At 37.8% G+C, this 19,751-nt stretch overlaps 1 protein-coding gene across 1 annotated transcript in view; it reads right to left on the bottom strand.

The window, feature by feature from the left end:
- CACHD1 (cache domain containing 1) overlaps positions 1–19,751 on the bottom strand; it is a 226,434-nt gene that overhangs the window by 137,161 nt on the left and 69,522 nt on the right. The window contains exon 2 of the mRNA XM_003921472.4: positions 7,934–7,996. Within this exon, the coding sequence (XP_003921521.2) occupies positions 7,934–7,996 (63 nt within the window). The remainder of the gene's footprint in view (positions 1–7,933; positions 7,997–19,751) is intronic.

Here is a 19,751-nt window from a genome sequence, read left to right as displayed (position 1 = left end):
TGTAAATTTGTTTAAGTTCCTTATAGATGCTGGATGCTACACCTTTGTCACATGTATAGTTTGCAAAAATTTTCTTCCATTTTGTAAGTTGTCTGTTTACTCTGTTGGTAGCTTCTTTTGCAGTGCAGAGGCTCTTAAGTTCAATTAGATCCCATTTGTCAATTTTTGCTTTTATTGAAATTGCTCTTGGTGTCTTTGTCGTGAAATCTTTGCCTGTTCCAATGTTCAAGATGGTTACTGCCTAGCTTGTCTTCCAGGCTTTTCATAGCCAAACTAGTTTTATCAAGTCAGTACCCTAAATCCAAAAAGTGACAAGTGATATGGGAAAAAAGGAAACATGGAGTAAGGAAAAGGAAAAGAGCACGGAAGCAGCGTGGGCTGCAGCTTTGAATATGGTGCTCACCTCATTGAGAAGGTGACATGGGAGAACAGAATTGAAGGAGGTGAGGGCCCACAGGGAGCTTTGTCTGAACAGCACCTTATGTAAAGGAATGTGACTAGAAAGGCAAGGAGGGAAGCATGCTGTTCTGAAGACCCAAGTTAGGAAGCTCTATCAAGGAAGATGAAAAGGATCAACTGTTCAACACTACTGTTAGTTAAGTAAATGAGGAATTAGCAAAAGTAGCGGTCCTTGGTAACCTTAGAGAGCAGTTTTGTGCGACTTGCAGGACTGAAGTAGGCTGAAGAGAAAATGGCAGAACTGGATCTAATGAGTGTGGACACCTCTTTTGATAGGCTGTGACTCAAAGGGAAAGAAAGAAATGAAACAGCAGTTGGAGAGGAAAGTGGGGTCAAGAAAAGGGTCTTTTGTTGGTTTAATATAGATGAAATGTGTTTACATGGTGATGGATATGATCCAAAAGAGATTAAAAACCACAGAAGAGCAGGGAGGCCTACTAGAGGAATGCCCTTGACCAAATGTCAGGTATGTCTCCTATCTAAGCAGTTCTCTTAGTTCTTTCTCTTTGACCCATTTCAAAAGAATTCTGAAATCCTCTAAAACCCTGCCATCAATTCAATAGTTTCTGCAACACTATGAAAATATGCTTACTATTTCATTGAGTAAATTATTAAGAGAAATAATTACTAGAGCATTTGAAAAAAAGTTAGGGTGAACTCTTGAAACAAGTCCAAGGTGGCTCTGATCCATTTAATGATCCAATGAAGCACCCCAAGAAGCTCTTTCTCCTTTTGTTTCTTCTTTATGCTTTATACATCATATTTTGCTACTTTGAGGCACTTGCTCAAAAATTTATTTTTCTTGATTCAGGTTCAACTTCATGTAAGAACTTTACATGCACACACAACTTAATTTCTTAAAGTATTCAAAAATGAAGTCTATGGGAGGTGTTCCACACCAGAATGTGTACATGGAATTTAAATTTTTCCAAGACTGTTGCCATAGTTTCTTTGGCAACAAAACTACATATAGTGAACTAATTAAGGATTTAATACATATTGATAGACAATTTAGAACCACACTCTGAAGTTTAGTTTAAAAGAAATAATGAGTAAAAAGCAAGGGAAAGTGTATATCCTAGAGAGTATTGCGGTAAGAGTAAAAAAAAAAAAAAAAAAAAAAATCACAAAATGTTTTTTATTACTGTTCATTCCTTTGCTCCCCTAACCAGAAGATATTAACAACATGTTAGAGTTTCTGCCAAGTTAGATACTATGCACAAGAAAGATCCCACTCTCAACAAGATTTGATTAGTAAAGAGGGAGGGCAAGAACCCATGGGGATCTAGTTTTCATTAACCGAAAGGAAAAATGATGGATAGAAAACGCAAGCCAGAATTTTACATAATACAAAATATACAAAACCAAACATAAAGAAACGGTTTCCTTTCACCTAAAGGTTGTGAGCTAAAACAGCACATAGGTCAATAATCTGCTTTGAATAACTAACCTATTTTTAGTTTATCAAATAAATCCTATAAGCAGTTACAATTGTTCTTATAACTATTAAGCGGGGAAAGTGCTGAAGGGCTGTTAGGAAGACTGAGTTCTCAAATAAGGTGGAAGCAGGAAATCTAGAGGGTAAGCCCATGTCACACCCTGCTTTCTCCTTGAGAATGTGGGCATAATCTGGAGACCTTGAGCTTCTACTTTGATGATAGCACAGAGCATCAGGGACAGGAGATAGGCCTCAGAGTTTGGCCAAGATAGGAAACCAAGGAATCTAAATGGAGGGAGTGTTACCGAACCAGATTTCAAAACTTGTTATAAAACTAGTCACTAAGATAATATGGTATTGGCACACGGATAGATAAATAGACTAAGGGAACCAAATCAAATTCATACATACACAGGAACTCAACTAATGTCAGAAAACACACTGAAAACAAATAAAGGACTGATTGTTCCATAGACAGAGATAGAACATTTGAAAGCACACATGGGGGAAGAAAAGGAAATTGGATACCTACTTCATATCCAACACCAAAATCAATTCCAGGTGGATAAAAGTCTTAAATGAATCCAGGCATGGTGGCTCATGCCTGTAATCCCAGCACTTGGGGAGGCCGAGGCAGGCAGATTACCTGAGGTCAGGAGTTTGAGACCAGCCTAGTCAACATGGCAAAACCCCATCTCTACTAAAAATACAAAAATTAGCCAGGCATGGTTGTGGGCACCTGTAGTCTCAGCTACTCGGGAGACTTAGAGAAGAAGAATCCTTTGAACCCAGGAGACGGAGGTTGCAGCGAGCTGAGATTGAACTCAGCCTGGGTGACAGGGTGAGACTCCATCTCAAAAAAAAAAAAAAAAAAAAAAAAAAAATCTAAATTAGAGGGAGAAGTTTTAGAAGGCAATATAGGAGAATACTTTTATTCTCCAATATTCGCCAATTAAAAAAAATAAACTGAGTTAAAATTAAAACCTTAATTCTTTAAAAGATAAAACGAGACCCCGTGCAGTGGCTCATGCCTGTAATCCCAGTACTTTGGAAGGCCAAGAACGATGGATTGCTTGATCTCAGGAGTTCAAGACCAGCCCAGGCAACATGGCAAAACCCTAAATCCACAAAAAAATATAAAAAGTAGCTGGGCGTGGTGGTGTCTGCCTGTGGTCCCAGCCATTTGGGAGGCAGAAGTGGGAGGATTGCTTGAGCCCCACAGGTGAAGGCTGCAGTGAGTCATGACTGTACCACTAAACTCAATCTGGGAAGACAGAGCGAAACCCTATCTCAAAATAAAACAAAACATAAAAACAATAAAATGAGATTAAAAGACAAGGCAAAAACTGAAAGGACTTATTTATGTATCATAAATCTGCACAGCAATCTAATATGGTAAGTACCAGCCACATGTAGCTATTTTATTGAAAATTTAATTATCAGTAGCTCTAGACACATTTCAGGTACTCAGTAGTCATATGTGGCTGGTAGCTACTCTACTTGCACTGATAACGATACATCATCATCTCAGAAAGTTCTCTTTGGACAGCACTGATCTAGAACATATACAGCATTTTTAAACTTCTAAATTAAACAATGAAAAAAATGGACATGGAGCATTAATAGACATTTAACAGAACAAAAACACAAAAATGAAGTATAAACATGCAAAAAGGTATTTCAACCTCATTAGTAATCAGAGGGAAGCAAATAAAACCTGATACCATTTTGGACACCCCACATTTGGCAAAGGATTAAAAATCAGATAATATCAGATATTAAAGGAGATGCAGATAAGCAAGTGACCCATAACAACCAACTGGGGAGGCAGTTTGGCATTATCCAGCCATGTTGAACACTGACACCCAGCACTTCTACTCTAGAGAAGTGATTGTCCTCCTGAGCTGAATAGTGTCCCCTGACTCACCATTTAGGGCACTTGGAAATGTGTGTGGAGACACATATACAATACACAGTTCTACCATCACTAAGTTAGCAGGAGGCCAGGGATAACAAAATTCCTGCAATTAAAGGAATTATTCCATCTGTACTGTGTCCAGAGGTTATGAACAACAACAACAACAACAACAAAAAAAAAACATTAGAAAAAATAAAAAAGTAAGCCAGGTCTAGGAGTGCACACATAGCCCCAACTATCTGGGAGGCTGAGGCAGGAGGATTGCTTGAGCTCAGGAGTTTGAGGCTGCAATGAGCAATGATCATGCCACCGCACTCCAGCCTGGGCAACAGAGTGAGAACCTGTCTCTTAAAAAACAAAACAACAACAAAATTAGAAACAGTCCAAACAACATCAGCTATAAAATGGATACATAAATTGCATATAAATGAATACCATAGAATTGGAAATAAATGACCCTTAATTACAGATGTCAATGTGGGTGCTTCTAAGGAATATGAAACTGAGTGAAGCTAGCAAGATATATGAATATAACATACCCTCAGAATGTATATAAAGAACAAAAATAGTCAAACTCAAAACTAACATGGGGATAAGTACATATAAAACAAATATAAAAAACTGCAAGGGAATTGCTAACAAAAAAATTAGGATAAAGCTACCTCTGAGAGGGAGGGAGGAAGATACTCTTTTTGCAAGGTCATACAAGGGCCTTACGAATTGGTAATACTTCATTTCCTTAGCCGGGTACTAAGATGTTCATTTTAATATATTTCTTTATATGTGTGTTTTATACATGTCTCTGTATAGTTGATAAATTTCACGATTTTTTAAAAAGCCAGCTTAATTATTACTAGCTGGAATCCATGGCTTTTCCGAACATTGCTAAGGTCATACAAAAGCCTTCTAAGTTTGGTAATGCTTCATTTCCTTAGCTGGGTAATAAGATGTTCATTTTAATATAGTTCTTTAAACATATGTTTTACACATATCTCTATATATTTGATAAATGCCACAATTTTTTAAAAAGCCAGTTTAAATATCTACTAGCTGGATCTTTCCGAATATTGCTAATAATAATACTACCACCTACCCCATAGAGTTGCTCTGAAGTTCAAAGGCGATAGAAGTGTGAGTGATTGTGAAGGTGTATATTTTACAGAAGAGAAAACAGATGAGTTAAGCATTTCCCTAATGATTTCATTCTGGGTACTGTCCAGGACCACAGAGTCCAGAGTGTCTAAGCAGTTATTAAAGTCAAGAAGGTATTGAGGTCTCTGTGTTCTCACTGTAGAAGTGAGAAAATCTCGTGTTCACTTCAACCATGGGAGAACCATCATAAAGAAGTGACAGCATTGGGCTGGGCATGGTGGCTCATGCCTGTAATCCCAGCACCTTGGGAGGCTGAGGCGGGAGGATCATTAGAGGCCAGGAGTTTTAGACCTGCCTGGGCAACATAGTGAGACCTCGTTTCTAGGGACAAAAATATATATATATATCTCTGTTTAAAAGCAAGAAGTAAAAATTCCTTTTATGAAAAAAAAAAAAAGAAGTGAAAGCAAATTTTTCAATAAATGTGTAAATATAAGCTTTTATTGTTATGTTGTAATAATGACCACAGCATTAAAAAGATCTGAAAAATCATGTCACGGAAGAACTTAAGACCTGTTTATACTAAAATTTAGGCTAAATGATAATAAAAATGACATAACTGTCCTCATTTTTGAGATAAGAAACAGACATAGATCTTTTTGTTAAGGGTTCTTCCAGAGGGTGGACTGGAGAGAACGGAGGAATTTAAGTCAGTACCCTTCTGGTTCAATATAAAAGAGAACTTTTGACAATCAGTGAGATGACACATAGAACAGACTATATGATAATTCCCTTGCACTTGAATTATTCGGATAAAGACAGAATTTAGCAGAGACTCCTGTATCTAATGAAGACATATATTTTAAAAATAAACTGTGTTAAATTAAAAATACAGATCATAGGCTGGGCACAGTGGCCCATGTCAGTAATCCCAGCATTTTGGGATGCCACGACAGGAGGACTGCTTGAGCTCAGGAGTTTGACACTAGCCTGAGCAATGTGGCAAGATATCATCTTTACTTAAACAGCAACAGCAGCAAATCAGCCAGGCACATGGGCATGTGCCTGTAGTCCCAGCTACTTGAGAGGCTGAAATAGGAGGATCACTTGATTAAGCCTGGAAGATGGAAGATGCTAGGAGCTATGATCACAACACTGCACTCCAGCATGAGCGACAGAGCAAGACCCTGTCTCAAAATAAAATAAAATAATATAACCTTCTGTCATATTTATTTCAAAAGCTAGCTGTCCTACTTAATATCCATCAACTAGATGGATATTACCTCTTGGAGTTCCAATTTCCTAATCTGTAATAAGAAACTTTTCTTTCAAGGTTATTTGGTAAAAATCAGTATGATATATATGGAAGTTGCCTAGCACTGATATTCCATAAGTACTCAATCAGCAGCTATAATTTCTAAAATTATTATTAAAGGCTTCTAAACTTGTTCCTAGCTAGATAAAAAAATGACATCAGTGCAAGGGGGGAAAAAAAAAAGCTTTCACATTTGAAAACAGCCTAAGTAAGAACTTCTATCTGTTACGTCAAGGAAAGAGACAAAACTGATACCCCTAGATCAGTTTCTTTAAAATGTTATCAAGCGGCCTCTGGCCTCCCAGAAAGTTTACTTGAACTTTGTTCTCCCATAAAAAATTTCTTAAATTTCATGACCATAAAGAACTTTCTAGTTTGCTGAAATAAAAATAAGACAGGAATTATGAAGATAAGCTTGGCATAGCAAACCACACCATATTTACTACAATAAATAAATACTCAGGGCATTAGCTTTTAAAATTATCTAAAACTAAGAAAAAGAGTATACATATATGTGACTACTTATATCCTCTATATTTAACCTGCAGAACCCAATCTTTTAAAAGTCAATGTCTATAAACAGGCAATGCTGCACTTCAAGATTAAACCACAGTAAATTCTTATAAGTAAATAAGTATCCTACAAACAACTTCACTATAATGACACTTGCACATCTTTTCTTCTTGTATAGTACTTTTGAAGTTCAGATCAAGTCAAACTCTTCTCCATGAACACAATAATGGTGGAATCTCAGAGAGTTTAAAATGGTGTGCAGTTTACCACAGTTATCTTGAAGCACTCTGCTACATTCTGGTTTTTAGCTTGGTTCTGTTTTTTACTTGAGTTTCAAACCTAGCTTCGAATTACTAGTTGATGATCACATACTGTAAAGAAGTTGGTGGATTCGCTGAAATTAAAACCAACTCGTATTTACCACTCTTCTTTTCAAGCACAGATCAATTATTTATAACCAGGTTCACCAACACTTTGTTTTAGGAGGCAGCCCATTTGAATTCAGCTATAAATAAAGTAAATAGACTCTGACCTCAAAACTTCTTGATTCCACAGAGAACTGAAAGAAGATGGGAGGAGAGAAGCAAAAGAAGAAAACAAAAAAAAAAAAAAAAGAGGAAAGAAAAAGAAAAGAACGAGAAGCTAACATCCAATGAACTGCTTCTATGCCAGAATTTCCCACAGACAATTTTATTTGATTCCTGGTCAATTTGTCATCATTTAATTTTCACCACCCCATAAGGCAATATTTCTCTTATTTAAGACTGAGAAACAAATATAAATTCCTCTTATTTAAGACTGAGAAACGGCAGCTCAAAAAGGCTAAATTGCTTACTGGGGCCACAAAGTAAGGAGGAAAACCTGAAATTGACATGGGGTCTGTCTGATTCCAAAGCCTGGGCACTTATTTTCTACATCAGATAATTTTCAATGTTTTTATATTTGACTCATTTAGGAATTTTTAAAACAAAAAGGAATTAAATAGTTCCAAATTATAGCATGGATAGCAGAAAACCATGCACATAACTTTTTAACCACCTCTAAGGATTCAAAGTGTAAAGTTGTCACCATTACGCATGCCATGCATGTGAAATTATATAGAGAGAAAGAACAGGAAACCTCAAGTGGAGACTGCTTGGAAAGAGTGATGAAGCCATCCAAAAGCAAGACAAAGACAGGGAGTGTCATAGCCTCTTACCTGCTGCACTTCACTTTCTCCATTTGAGATTTTCTCAGTGTAAACAAAAGAATTGAATATCCGCTGTAATGAAAAGAAAACGAACATTAGATTTTCTAAATAAATCATTTTCCATATGAGTATGTGAATAATTGTTTACAACAAATAGAATCCAGTAGAAAAAAAAATTTAATTAAAATGCAGTAATTTTACAGACAGAAACCCAAGTATCAGCCAAAGTCAATCACGTTTATGTAAGCAATACCCAGGCACCTCTGTAGTGAAATAAACCAGATGTTACACTATAATTTTCATTTTCAAAAAACATTTAATTATAGATTTCCGGAGTTCATGCCATTTTATCCGATCAGTATAATCTGACAAAGTTGTGTTTCTCATTTAAATCCTGCATTCCCTGAATGCTGTAATTGTTTACAGACACTAACATCTAATGCAATAAAGCTCTTTAAAAGGGATTCTTTCCATATTCTCTCACGTCCCTGTTCAGCCAGTATCTACCCAATATTATCTATCACCTTGGTTACTCAAGCACCCCCTCAGGAGAGTAACATAATAGGATTTGCCAAATATGTGTGGACTTAAGAGAAGATTCAGTTCTTACATGCCAGGAAATATGACAGCCATGCCAAGACATTAGGCCAAACTACAGCACACAAGCACACACATTCTTCCACTGGATTCTCCCTAGCGGGTACCTATTACTCCATACATTGCCTCTATTTAAAATGTCTCTGCAGACTTATGACTTTACCAGACTGCACTGTTACTGAGTAATCACAAAAGGTTAACACACAACAAACTAAAAAATGAGAATCCAAGTTATGTATCTGTTAGAGGAGAAAAAAAAAAGAGCAGCAGCTTCATCATTTATCTTCAAGCTTTTCTTTTCTTTTTGAGATGGAGTTTCGCTCTTGTTGCCCAGGCTGGAATGCAATGGTGTGATCTTGGCTCACTGCAACGTCCGCCTCCAGGGTTCAAGTGATTCTCCTGCCTCAGCCTCCATAGTAGCTGGGATTACAGTCATGTGCCACCACGCCCCGCTAATTTGGTATTTTTAGTAGAGATAGAGTTTCTCTATGTTGGTGAGGCTGGTCTCAAACTCCCAGCCTCAGGTGATCCATCTGCCTCAGCCTTCCAAAGTGCTGGGATTACAGGTATGAGCCACTGCGCCTGGCCTATCTTTAAGCTTTAAAGACATCACTGAACTTTCCAGATGAGTAAGGAGTCAGACCTGGAGATACCAGCCAAAATTTCTTTCTTCCTTTCTATCCTACTGCCAAGGGTTTGTCTACATCTGGGACAGCTTCCCAGACAGCCTAACCCACCTAACATAACGCATGGTTGTGGTATAGAAGGCAAGTGAAGCCAAGTTCATCATGCGCTGTACATCTAAACAGACCAAATGATGGAAGATTAAGCTGCTGGGGATTACAGGGAGGTTTTGGAGGGGCTGGGGGGTGGAGTGCAAGGTGGAGGGAAGCAAATAAACTTGAGAAGGACTGGGATGAAATTACAGTCTGAAAAATTATAATTACAAATCATCATGGTGCCTCCCATCATTCTCCAATGTGCCATTCATTCAACAGACGTTTATGGTCATTTTCTCTTCTGAAAATGACTCTATAGATAGGAAAGGTCATTACAGGTTTCTAGTAATGTTCATAATGATATTAACACTGGCTAATATTTACTGAATACTTACCATGGAGTAGACACTATTCTAAGCACATTAAATTTACTTAACTCTTATAAAACACCTTTGTGATAACACTATTTTCTCTATGTAGATGACACTATTATCTCTATATAGATAACACTATTATCTCCACATAGATGAGGAAACTGAAGCATATTTACTGAGTGTCTAGGCCAATGCAAATTCTGTGCCTCACACGTATATTTTATTTAGTCTTCATTTCAAAATTACTGCAGCTTTAAAGATGAAAAACTAAGCATCTGGGAGATTAAATAACATACCCCCTAATGATCTAGCAAGGCTGGAATCTGAAACCAGGCAATGTGACTTCAGATCTGGTGCTCCTAACTCAGCTGTCTTATAAGAATTTGCAACCAGGCACAGTGGCTCACGCCTGTAAAACCAGCACTTTGGGAGGCCCAGGTGGACAGATCACGAGGTCAGGAGTTCAAGACCAGCCTGGCCAACATGATGAAACACCATCTCTACTAAAAATACAACAATTAGCTGGGTGTGGTGGTAGGTGCCTATAATCCCAGCTACTTGGAAGACTGAGGCAGGAGAATTGCTTGAACCCAGGAGGTGGAGGTTGCAGTGAGCCGAGGTCACACCACTGCACTACAGCCTGGGCAACAAAGGGAGACTCTGTCTTTAAAAAAAAAAAAGAATTAGCTATATGGTTGCTTTACATATATTAAAATACACTCCGGTAAGGAGCTAACACCTTAACATAATGTAGATTAACAATTCCTGTGTAATTTCAAAATTCAAAAGGCTCTGAAAATCAAGTTTTACATAAAACATTTGTTAGCAAAATATGAAATAGCGTGAACTTATTTGGCAGTAAATCCTAACTTGAACTGATGTGTATGTATAGTCCTTATTAAACCCCTTAGTGTGATACTCATACATTTTGATGCAGACCTCAACCAATGTATTTGATTATGGGGCTCTGTTCTAGATCTCACTACAGGTGTTTTACGGGGGCATTAGGATGCTAAATCCTGAAATGCTCATTTTGCAAGCAGGATTAAGAACCTAGAGAACCCCATTCTTACAACTTCATGTTCCCAGATCTTTGGGAAACATCTTAGTTCACTATTATAACGCTCTTAGAGTCCTAGTCAATGTCATTGCCACCCATGCCCCCAGAATATATTCTCTCCTGTTATACAATTTGATTTTCAAAAACTGTTCAGTAGTACCAATAACATATTTTTATTAAAAATAACATTAAGTCATGTAGTGACTCCATATCTTGATAAACACAGTCAATTTCTTATTTCCTTTCTGGCAGTGATATTCCAATTGATACAGTGTCTGTTCTATCTTGGCAGATGCTTCCACCAGAGCTGACTGAGGAAGGAGGCATGAACTACTCCAGATCCACCCTGCTCAAACCAATACCCACAAAGGGCCAGATCAGATACTTTCTTCTCCTTTTTGTTAAAATAAAGGTGAATTCCTCAGTAGTAATAAGAAATATATGCCTGGAAGAGTTTGAGACCCCATGTTTCAGTCCCTATTTTACTCATTTATTATCTTAACGGAGTGATTACTAATATTTTTATCTTAATAGATATTTTTATGATATAAGCATTTTTATATTCTCTATATTTAATAAATGTGGGTGGGCAAAAGAAAATTTTAAAAGCAAGAAAGACGTTTTAAATATGAGCAGTGTTGATTCCGTAGACACCTATTTTTTATAACCCTGTATCTACCCCAGAAGTGAAAGGGGATATGTTAAGTCATAGTTTGGGGCTATCACCGATGCAAACTTTTTTTTTTTTTTTCCCTTTCTCCTTCCTCAAGTAGTTGGAGTGTGGGATGGAGAAGAGCTTTAAGAACTTTAGTGAGATGCCATGGGAAGCCAGAAGAACCTAGACAAATAACTCATGACTTAACCCATCAGCCACATCTGTTGCAAGGTTAAAAGTTCAGGCTTAAGCCGGGTGTGGTGGCTCACGCCCCTAATCCCAGCACTTTGGGAGGCCAAGGCAGGTGGATCACTCAAGGTCAGGAGTTCAAGACCAGCCTGGCTAACATGGTAAAATACCGTTTCTACTAAAAATACAAAAAATTAGCTGGATGCGGTGGCACGTGTCTAAAATTCCAGCTACTCTGGAGGCAGAGGCAGGAGAATCGCTTGAACTCGGGAGGCGCAGGTTACAGTGAGCCAAGATGGTACCATTGCACTCCAGCTTGGGCAACAAGAGTGAGACTCTGTCTAAAAAAAAAAAAAAAAAAAAAAAAAACAGGCACAGTGGCTCACGCCTGTAATCCCAGCACTTTGGGAGGCCAAGGCAGGTGGATCACGAGGTTAAGAGATGGAGACCACCCTGGTCAACATGGTGAAACCCCATCTCTACTAAAAATACAAAAATTAGCTGGGCATGGTGGCGCATGCCTGTAATCCCAGCTACTCAGGAGACTGAGGCAGGGGAATTGCCTGAACCCAGGATGTGGAGGTTGCTGTGAGCCGTGATCGCGCCATTGCACTCCAGCCTGGGTAACAAGAGGGAAACTCCGTCTTAAAAAAAAAAAGAAGAAGAAGAAGAAGAAGAAGAAAAGTTCAGACTTATGTGTGTGCACATGATCTCAAAGTACAGGGTGAATTTTCACTATGCTCTAGGTCAATGGATAATAATCGTCTTTCTTAACACACAGGGCCTGCTAAGTCCAGTTCCCAAAGTCTTAGTACTTTGATACTTTACAACTTCACATAAATTATTACATTTAATCTTCACAACAACTGTACATGAAGGCAGGGCAGGGGTCTGAAACCACATTTTATAGACTAAAAAACTATACCTCCAAAGGTACAAAATATATCATGCGTAAAAAGTCGAAGCATTGAAGCCTGAATCTAGGTCTCGAGTTAAAAGCAGGCACTGTATTTAGCAAAGCTATTAAACAAATTCATTCATATCACCTTCTTCTTCTGTATAGTATAGGAATCCTAATACCTGCATGTAGGAAAAAAAGAAAAAAAATGAGCATATGGTGGGTGGGAGGTTCTATTCATCGTATTTTAAGCAAGATATATTGTCCAGGGCAATTAAATAATCCCAGACAAAAGTTTTATTTTTTATTACTTTCTATTGCTACATAAAATTATAAAAGAAACAGAATATGGGCTTTTGTTTTTAATTTGAGAGCCAGGAATTCAAAATGATACACCTAGCAGATGTTTTTGTGACTTCAGGGTAAAGATTTTCCTGGTTAATATAAGATTTGGAAAATGGAAATGGAAAGGAACATTTTCCTAAAACATGAAAATGATAAGCCACTGGGCGCAGTGGCTCATGCCTGTAATCCCAGGACTTTGGGAGGCTGAGGCAGGTGGATCACTTGAGCTTAGGAGTTCAAGACCAGGTTGTCCAACATGGTGAAATACCATCTATATGAAAAAACATGAAAATTAGCCAGATATTATGGCTCCAACGGATAGCCTCAGCTACTCAGGAGGCAAGGGTGGGAGAATCGCTTAAGCCTGGGAGGCAGAGCCTGCAGTGAGCCAAGATCACACCATTGTACTCGAGCCTGGGTAATAGAGTCAGACTTTGCCTCAAAAAAAAAAAAAAAAAAAAGAAAGAAAAGAAAAGAAAATGAAGAGCCATCATGACAGGACTGATCCTTCAGTCCTCTTGGATGATTTACTAACAGTTACAGGGTTAGGGTATGGGTAAGCAGGGTGAACATTCTGCTTTCTATTCCAAGTTGTCACTTTCCCTTATCCCAGCTCCCTGGAAGGCTAAAGGAATCCCAGAAATTTGAACTCTTAAAGTGAACACAATTGGAAGTAAGTCAGAAGTTAACTCTCTTCACTTTGCAAATCCCTGGAAATGAAACCAAAGATACTGCCCAGCCATTCCCATTACTTTCTTGTTCTTAAAATTCTTCAACAAATACTAAAACTAAAAATATGTTTTAGTATACAGTGAAAAGATTAAAATAGGTGAGGAGTTTTTAAATGTTATTTTAAAAAGAAACATTTCACAGAATCTTCTTTATTTCTTTCCATAATTAAAAGAAAACAAGAACAAAATGTCTTATTCTTATGTGCATGGTAACTGAGCACTCTGATTTAGAGACAAAATTGACCTTTCTCTCATTAATGCATGCACTTTAGAAAACTGGCAGTATCTTCTAAAGTTAATTATACACATATTTATGACTCAGCGATTCGAATCCTAGATATACACCTTGCAGAAACATGGTTGTGTGTTCATCAAAAGATAAGTACAGTATAACAATGTTCACACAGCACGACTACTCTTAATAGCCCCTACCTGGAATACTAAATGCCTATAAGCAATAGAAAATTAAATTGTGGTGATTTCGCATAACAGAATATTCAGTGATGAGAATGAAAGGCACTTGCAACATGCATCAACATGACGTATCTTACAAACATGATACTGAGTGAAAGATGCCAGACACTAGCATACAAAGTGTATAATTCCATTTATATAAAGTTCAAAACCAAGCAAAACTATCCTGTTGAAAGTCAGGATAGTGGTTATTCTTTGTGGGTGAATGAATAGAATAGGGCATAAAAGGGACTTCTGGGATGCTGAAATTTTCTGTTTCTTGATGTGGTTGCTGGTTACCATATGTGTTCACTTTCGTGAGAATTTATCAAGATGTACACTTAAGATTGTGCATTCTTCTGTAGGCTATACTTCAATAAATTTACTTTAAACATACATTCTAGGAAGTCTCTAAAATATACTCTACTCAAATGCTTTTGTATATTTTTAAAACTATGCATTTTAAAAAAAGAAGGGCAAGACTCTATTAACTGGGTTATTATAAAAACTCAAAGAAAAATCTAAACCCCAATCCATAATCCAGATAAAACCAGGGCTATGTTAACTGAAGAGTCACCTAGCAATTCACAGATAAGGTCTCCTGAGCCTTCCCCGAGGCTACATCTTAATTGCTCCCCAACACTTTAAGTATAAATAACATTGCTCAGTTCTCCAGCTTCTCATCTAACGGTATTGTACAAACCTGAATTTTCAGCAAGAAAAGGGGTATCTTTACAGAGTTTCATCCAACCTAGATCTTCTAAATGTATGTCACATAATTAAATCAAATCTCTTTACACATTCCTTTCTTTAATTCCCTAATCACTGCCTTCTCCTTCCCTCCCCAAAAGAGCAGATTCAACACAAATAAAGTTAAAAATTAGACTCACATAATAACAACTGAATGCAGTTCCCCCTACCTCTACTCCAAAAAAAAAAATAAAATAAAGGACAAAAAAACCTGGTGTCTGTGTATGTGTGTGTGTGTGTGTGTGTGCGCGCACGTGCGCGCCCATGTGCGCATGCACACGCAGATGTTCGTGTGGGTGTATGTGTATTGGTAGCCTGCTTTTCACCACCTTATACTGGCTGCACCTTAGTTCTTCCGACTCTCCATCCACTGACCCACCCTCCCAACCCATCATTTCCTCCCTTCCCAAATCTCCCAAATTAATTGAGCCTGCTTGACAGATGGCAACAGAATTCCATTTTGCTGCAACAAGGATAATTACAGGTATGTTTAATAAGATGGTCAGTCCAGACAGTTGGCCCAACCTTCATGCCACCAACAGCTCTGCCAAATTTTAACTAGATATTGAAATGAATGCTACAGCAGAATATCACAGCGAAGAAATAAATACCTCTGCAAACCTAATGAGATTCTGTGGGTCTCCCTCCCTGATCTTTGCTAAGAAAATGTGGACTGAGTTTTTATTCCAAAGTTTATTCTCTTGCTATTTATGGGTCTCTGTGGCAAGCACACATATGGCTGACAGCTCGGTAATAGCTTCATTCAGCTCTGGATCTGTTCCTATGATTCCAGGCATTGTGGTTAAAGGGGAGGAAAATATAGATCACCACAGTTATCGCAAGAAGTTGGCCAACGCTAACTACTAAAAGAAAAAATGCTGTTATTTAAACGAAAAAAAAATTTTTTTAAATCACCAGGTGTGGTGGCTCATGCCTATAATCATGCTTATAAACATGCCTATAAGTGCCTAGCACTTTGGGAAGCTGAGGCTGGTGGATCACTTGAAGTCAGGAGCTCAAGACCAGCCTGGCCAACATGGTGAAATCCCATCTCTACTAAAAATAAAAATAAAATAAAAATAAAGAAATCACTGAAAAGAGAATTAATGACTACTTAAGTGATTCAAGAAATAAAATGTGTATGACTGTATTCTTCCTTAAGTATGCCCCACGAATAATCTTTTACCAGGTTTGAAGGGATCCCTCCTGCCCAGATTAGATATCATCTGATTTTTGTCAGACTATTTAACCTAATACTATTAAACACATGGAAGGCCCAAGAAAAAATGGCATTTTCTGATGAGGCCAATTATTCTGCATTCTGAGGTCAAAAATCTGTTGCTATAGATCTTGGTCATTTTAAAAATTATTATTGTTTCAAAGACATGGTCTTACTGTGCGCCACCCAGGCTGGAGAGCACGATCCTAGCTCACTGCAGCTTTGAATTCCTGGGCTCAAGTGATCCTCCCACCTCAGCCTCCCAAGCAGCTAAGACTACAGGTGTCCATCACCACTGCCGGCTAATTATTTTTTGAGATAGTATCTCACTATGTTGCTAAGATTAGTCTCAAACTTCTAGCCTCAAGCAATCTTCCACCTTGGCCTCCCAAAGTGCTGGGATTACAAGAATGAGTCACCATGCCTGGATTTTTAATCTCAGAACTCGTTCATTTTGGATACAGGTGGCTCAAAAAAATAGTTTGCCAAGAGTATTGAAAAGGTTACCACTAGAAAGAAAAATAGAAAGTAACCTAAGTATCCAACAATAGGAAACCAATTAAAAGACCCTTCATCCAATCAAAAACATTGTGCAGCTATTAAGAGCATATCTATAAAAATGTATTGTTAATATGTGTAAAGCAGCACTTAAAGATATAAATATTATTCTAATTTTGTGTGTGTGTGTGGATATACTATGTATCAGAACGTTACCATGTATCCCACCAAGGGCCTGGAATGCACTCAGGTGCTTTGCAACACATTATCTCATTTAATATTTACAATAACCCTTTATAACTATGTTCTCATTTTGCAGATGAGCGAATTGAGGTCCTGAGTGATTAACTTGACAAAGCTGAATATTAGTAAGTACATGGTCAAGTTTGAATACAAAGCTTGTCTTACTCCTAAATTTATGTGTAATCCCTTATGCAAAGATCATCTTTAATAGAGAATAGAGTTTAATAGAGAAAACTTACCTAACATCTATAACTTGACCAAAATAGTAACAGGGCTTGCAATAAATAATATATTTATAATATGTATATATTTTCCTTTCTTCCCTCACAAATCTTAAAATTGAACATATAACAGAGAAAGACAAACATTTTTCAGAGTTGTCAAACTCAGAAAAGCAACATACATCCAAAGTTACAACTAGACTCTATACCACCTCAAGAGCTTTCTGAGGAGAAAATAAATTCAGGGGCTTATGTTTGATGCTCACTATAAAATGCATGTCTTGAATGGCACAGTAACTTGCGAGAAACCAGGCTACTCCAGTTTATATAACAAAGGGAAATGCTTAGTTACTGAAAACTGTGGCAAAGGAAGAGGCTTACACTGGGAATTTAAAACAAAATGAATCAGTGACACAATAGATGACCTTGTGCAAATCAAACTGTACCCACAAGTACACATGTCCCAGTTCAACAGACTTCCTTATTTTGTTTTAATGTTGCTATAAATAATGATAATAGCTAATGCTTTTATAGTTCTTACTATCTGTCAGGCATTAAGTACTTTACATAACTCATTTAACTCATAAATGAGAAGATGAATTCATATAGAGTGCACTAAGAATATTACAAATGTACTTCAAACACCATTATGATAGTTATCTACTATTAATCTATTTTACTATAGTTAATCTTTTAAGAATATAATAACACTCTCTTAATGACAGTTATTCTATGATAGTTGGAGGTATCGGGGGGAGCAAAAATACCTGTTTAGGTATTTATCAACTCAACTCCCACCTCATTCTGTTTTCTTTTTCTTTTTTTCTTTTTTCTTTTTTATCACCTAGGCAGATGGAGTGCAGTGGCATGATCATAGCTCACTGCAGCTTTGACCTCCTAGGCTCAAGTGATCCTCTTGCCTCAGCCTCCTGAGTAGCTGGAATTACAGGAGTGTGCCAGCATGCCTGGCTAATTTTTTTTTTTTTTCCGGTAGAGGCAGGGTGTCACCATGTTGTCTAGCTGGTCTTAAACTTCTAGGCTCAAGGGATCCGCTCACCTCAGCTTCCCAAAGTGCTGAGATTGCAGGCGTGAGCTACCACTCCCAGCCCCATACCTCATTCTTAACTTCCCACCAATGGCAATTTCTCAGTTTTCTAAAGTTCTACAGCAAAGATTGTCTATGCTACAATCAAAGTAATATGCCCATTATAGAACACTTGAAAATTATATTATAAAGGAAAAAAATCTGTATTTGTCTACTCAGTAAAAACCATTATGATTTACATTTTACTTTATTTCTAGGTCTTTAGAATTTGTAGGTCTTAACTTTAAATTCCTCGACAACTGGCCCATGCCATGATTCCTTAACACAGTGCACTGTACACAGAAAGCATAAATTAAGCATTTGAGCATTGTGTATCCACTAATCCAGGTATTAAATTATACGGATCATTATTTTATTTTGGTTGGGTACTCAACCAGCTGGCAAAAACAGGAAGATAGTCCTTTCTCCTTAGGCTAAAAAATGTTCCCCTTCTCTCAACAATCTATTAACAAGTCTCTCCTTCCATTTTTTCTTCCCTGTCCTCTTTTAGCTCTAAGTATGTATATGTGCATGCACCCATGCAGGCATACACACACACACACACACACACTCACAGACACTTGGATACTTCAAGTTTGCCAAAGAACTCAAATTATGAATTCCTTAGTCTGGTGGCATTTAACTTTAACACCCTACAAGCCAACATGAGCTCTGAATAGTAAGCAAGCATGTGGGAGAGTCACAATTTACTGACAAGCATCACCTTTACAAAGGGCTGCCTGTTTTGGTCCACTCCAACCCTCAAAAGAAATTACAGGGGAAAAAGGAACAGCCTATACTCTGATTTAGCAGGGAAAATCTAAAGCAATCATCTCAGCAAGAAGAGTTCTAGTCTTGATCACTTGATTTCCTGTTGCAGCATTCAAAACCAGGAGAACGGGTGGGTAAACATGAACCTAGAAAACAAAGGCAGGCAAACCAAGACGGAAACGCTTCCCTAAATGCAGTAAAGGTTCTGAAGGGTTATTGGTTTTTTGTTGTTGTTTTGACTTTTAAAGAAGATAAGAGGTAAAAAGTCAAATAAATCAGTTCCACATGTTGGAAAGAGTCCCGTTAGCCCGTGTAAGTTGACTAAAAGTAACATTCATGACAACGCACATGGTAACCTCTCAGAAATGGAAAGCAAGTTGCCCAAACTCTTTGCAGATGGTGCCAAATTTCCACTCCCCTATTTTCACTCTCCAATGCCAAATTCCTCCACCCCCTACCCCGTAGATCTCCATTAAGGCAATTTTTGTTTCACTTTGAAAGGAAAAAACAAGAGGTGTTTAGTGGCTATACATGTATTCTTGGAGGGTGGCACTTTCTATAAGCCTTCAATATTCAGTGTTCTGTGTGTACACGAACCCCACACAAATGCTTAGGTCTCTGGGAATCTATCCATTAAGGACAAAGGGAACTGGAAAACCTGAGATGCTTAATCTTCCAGACTTAAGTGACCGGTGTTTAATTAGTGTCTCAGGCAATCAATCAAGTCCTTTCTAAAGGAGTCAGAAGCTATATAAAATATGGTCCCATACCCTTAAGAAACTCACCCTTTAGTTGAAAAGAGAAATTAGGAATAAAAAAATAAGAAGCAACAGTGAACAATGCAATACAGACTCTGGTATGAACTCAATACGCTTGGCACAGGCCCAAGGTGCTGTCAAAGTTCAGCAGGGGAGAAACCTGGACTTGCCTTTGAGGTAGGATTTAAACAGGAAAAGAGAAAGCAAGCCTGGGTGAGAGAGCATTTCAGAGTATTCACAAAGAAAGTCTGGCACTTAGTAT

Source organism: Saimiri boliviensis, chromosome 11 (genome assembly GCF_048565385.1).
Source record: "Saimiri boliviensis isolate mSaiBol1 chromosome 11, mSaiBol1.pri, whole genome shotgun sequence".
NCBI lineage: Eukaryota > Metazoa > Chordata > Mammalia > Primates > Cebidae > Saimiri > Saimiri boliviensis.
This window is presented reverse-complemented; position numbering and strand designations above follow the sequence as displayed.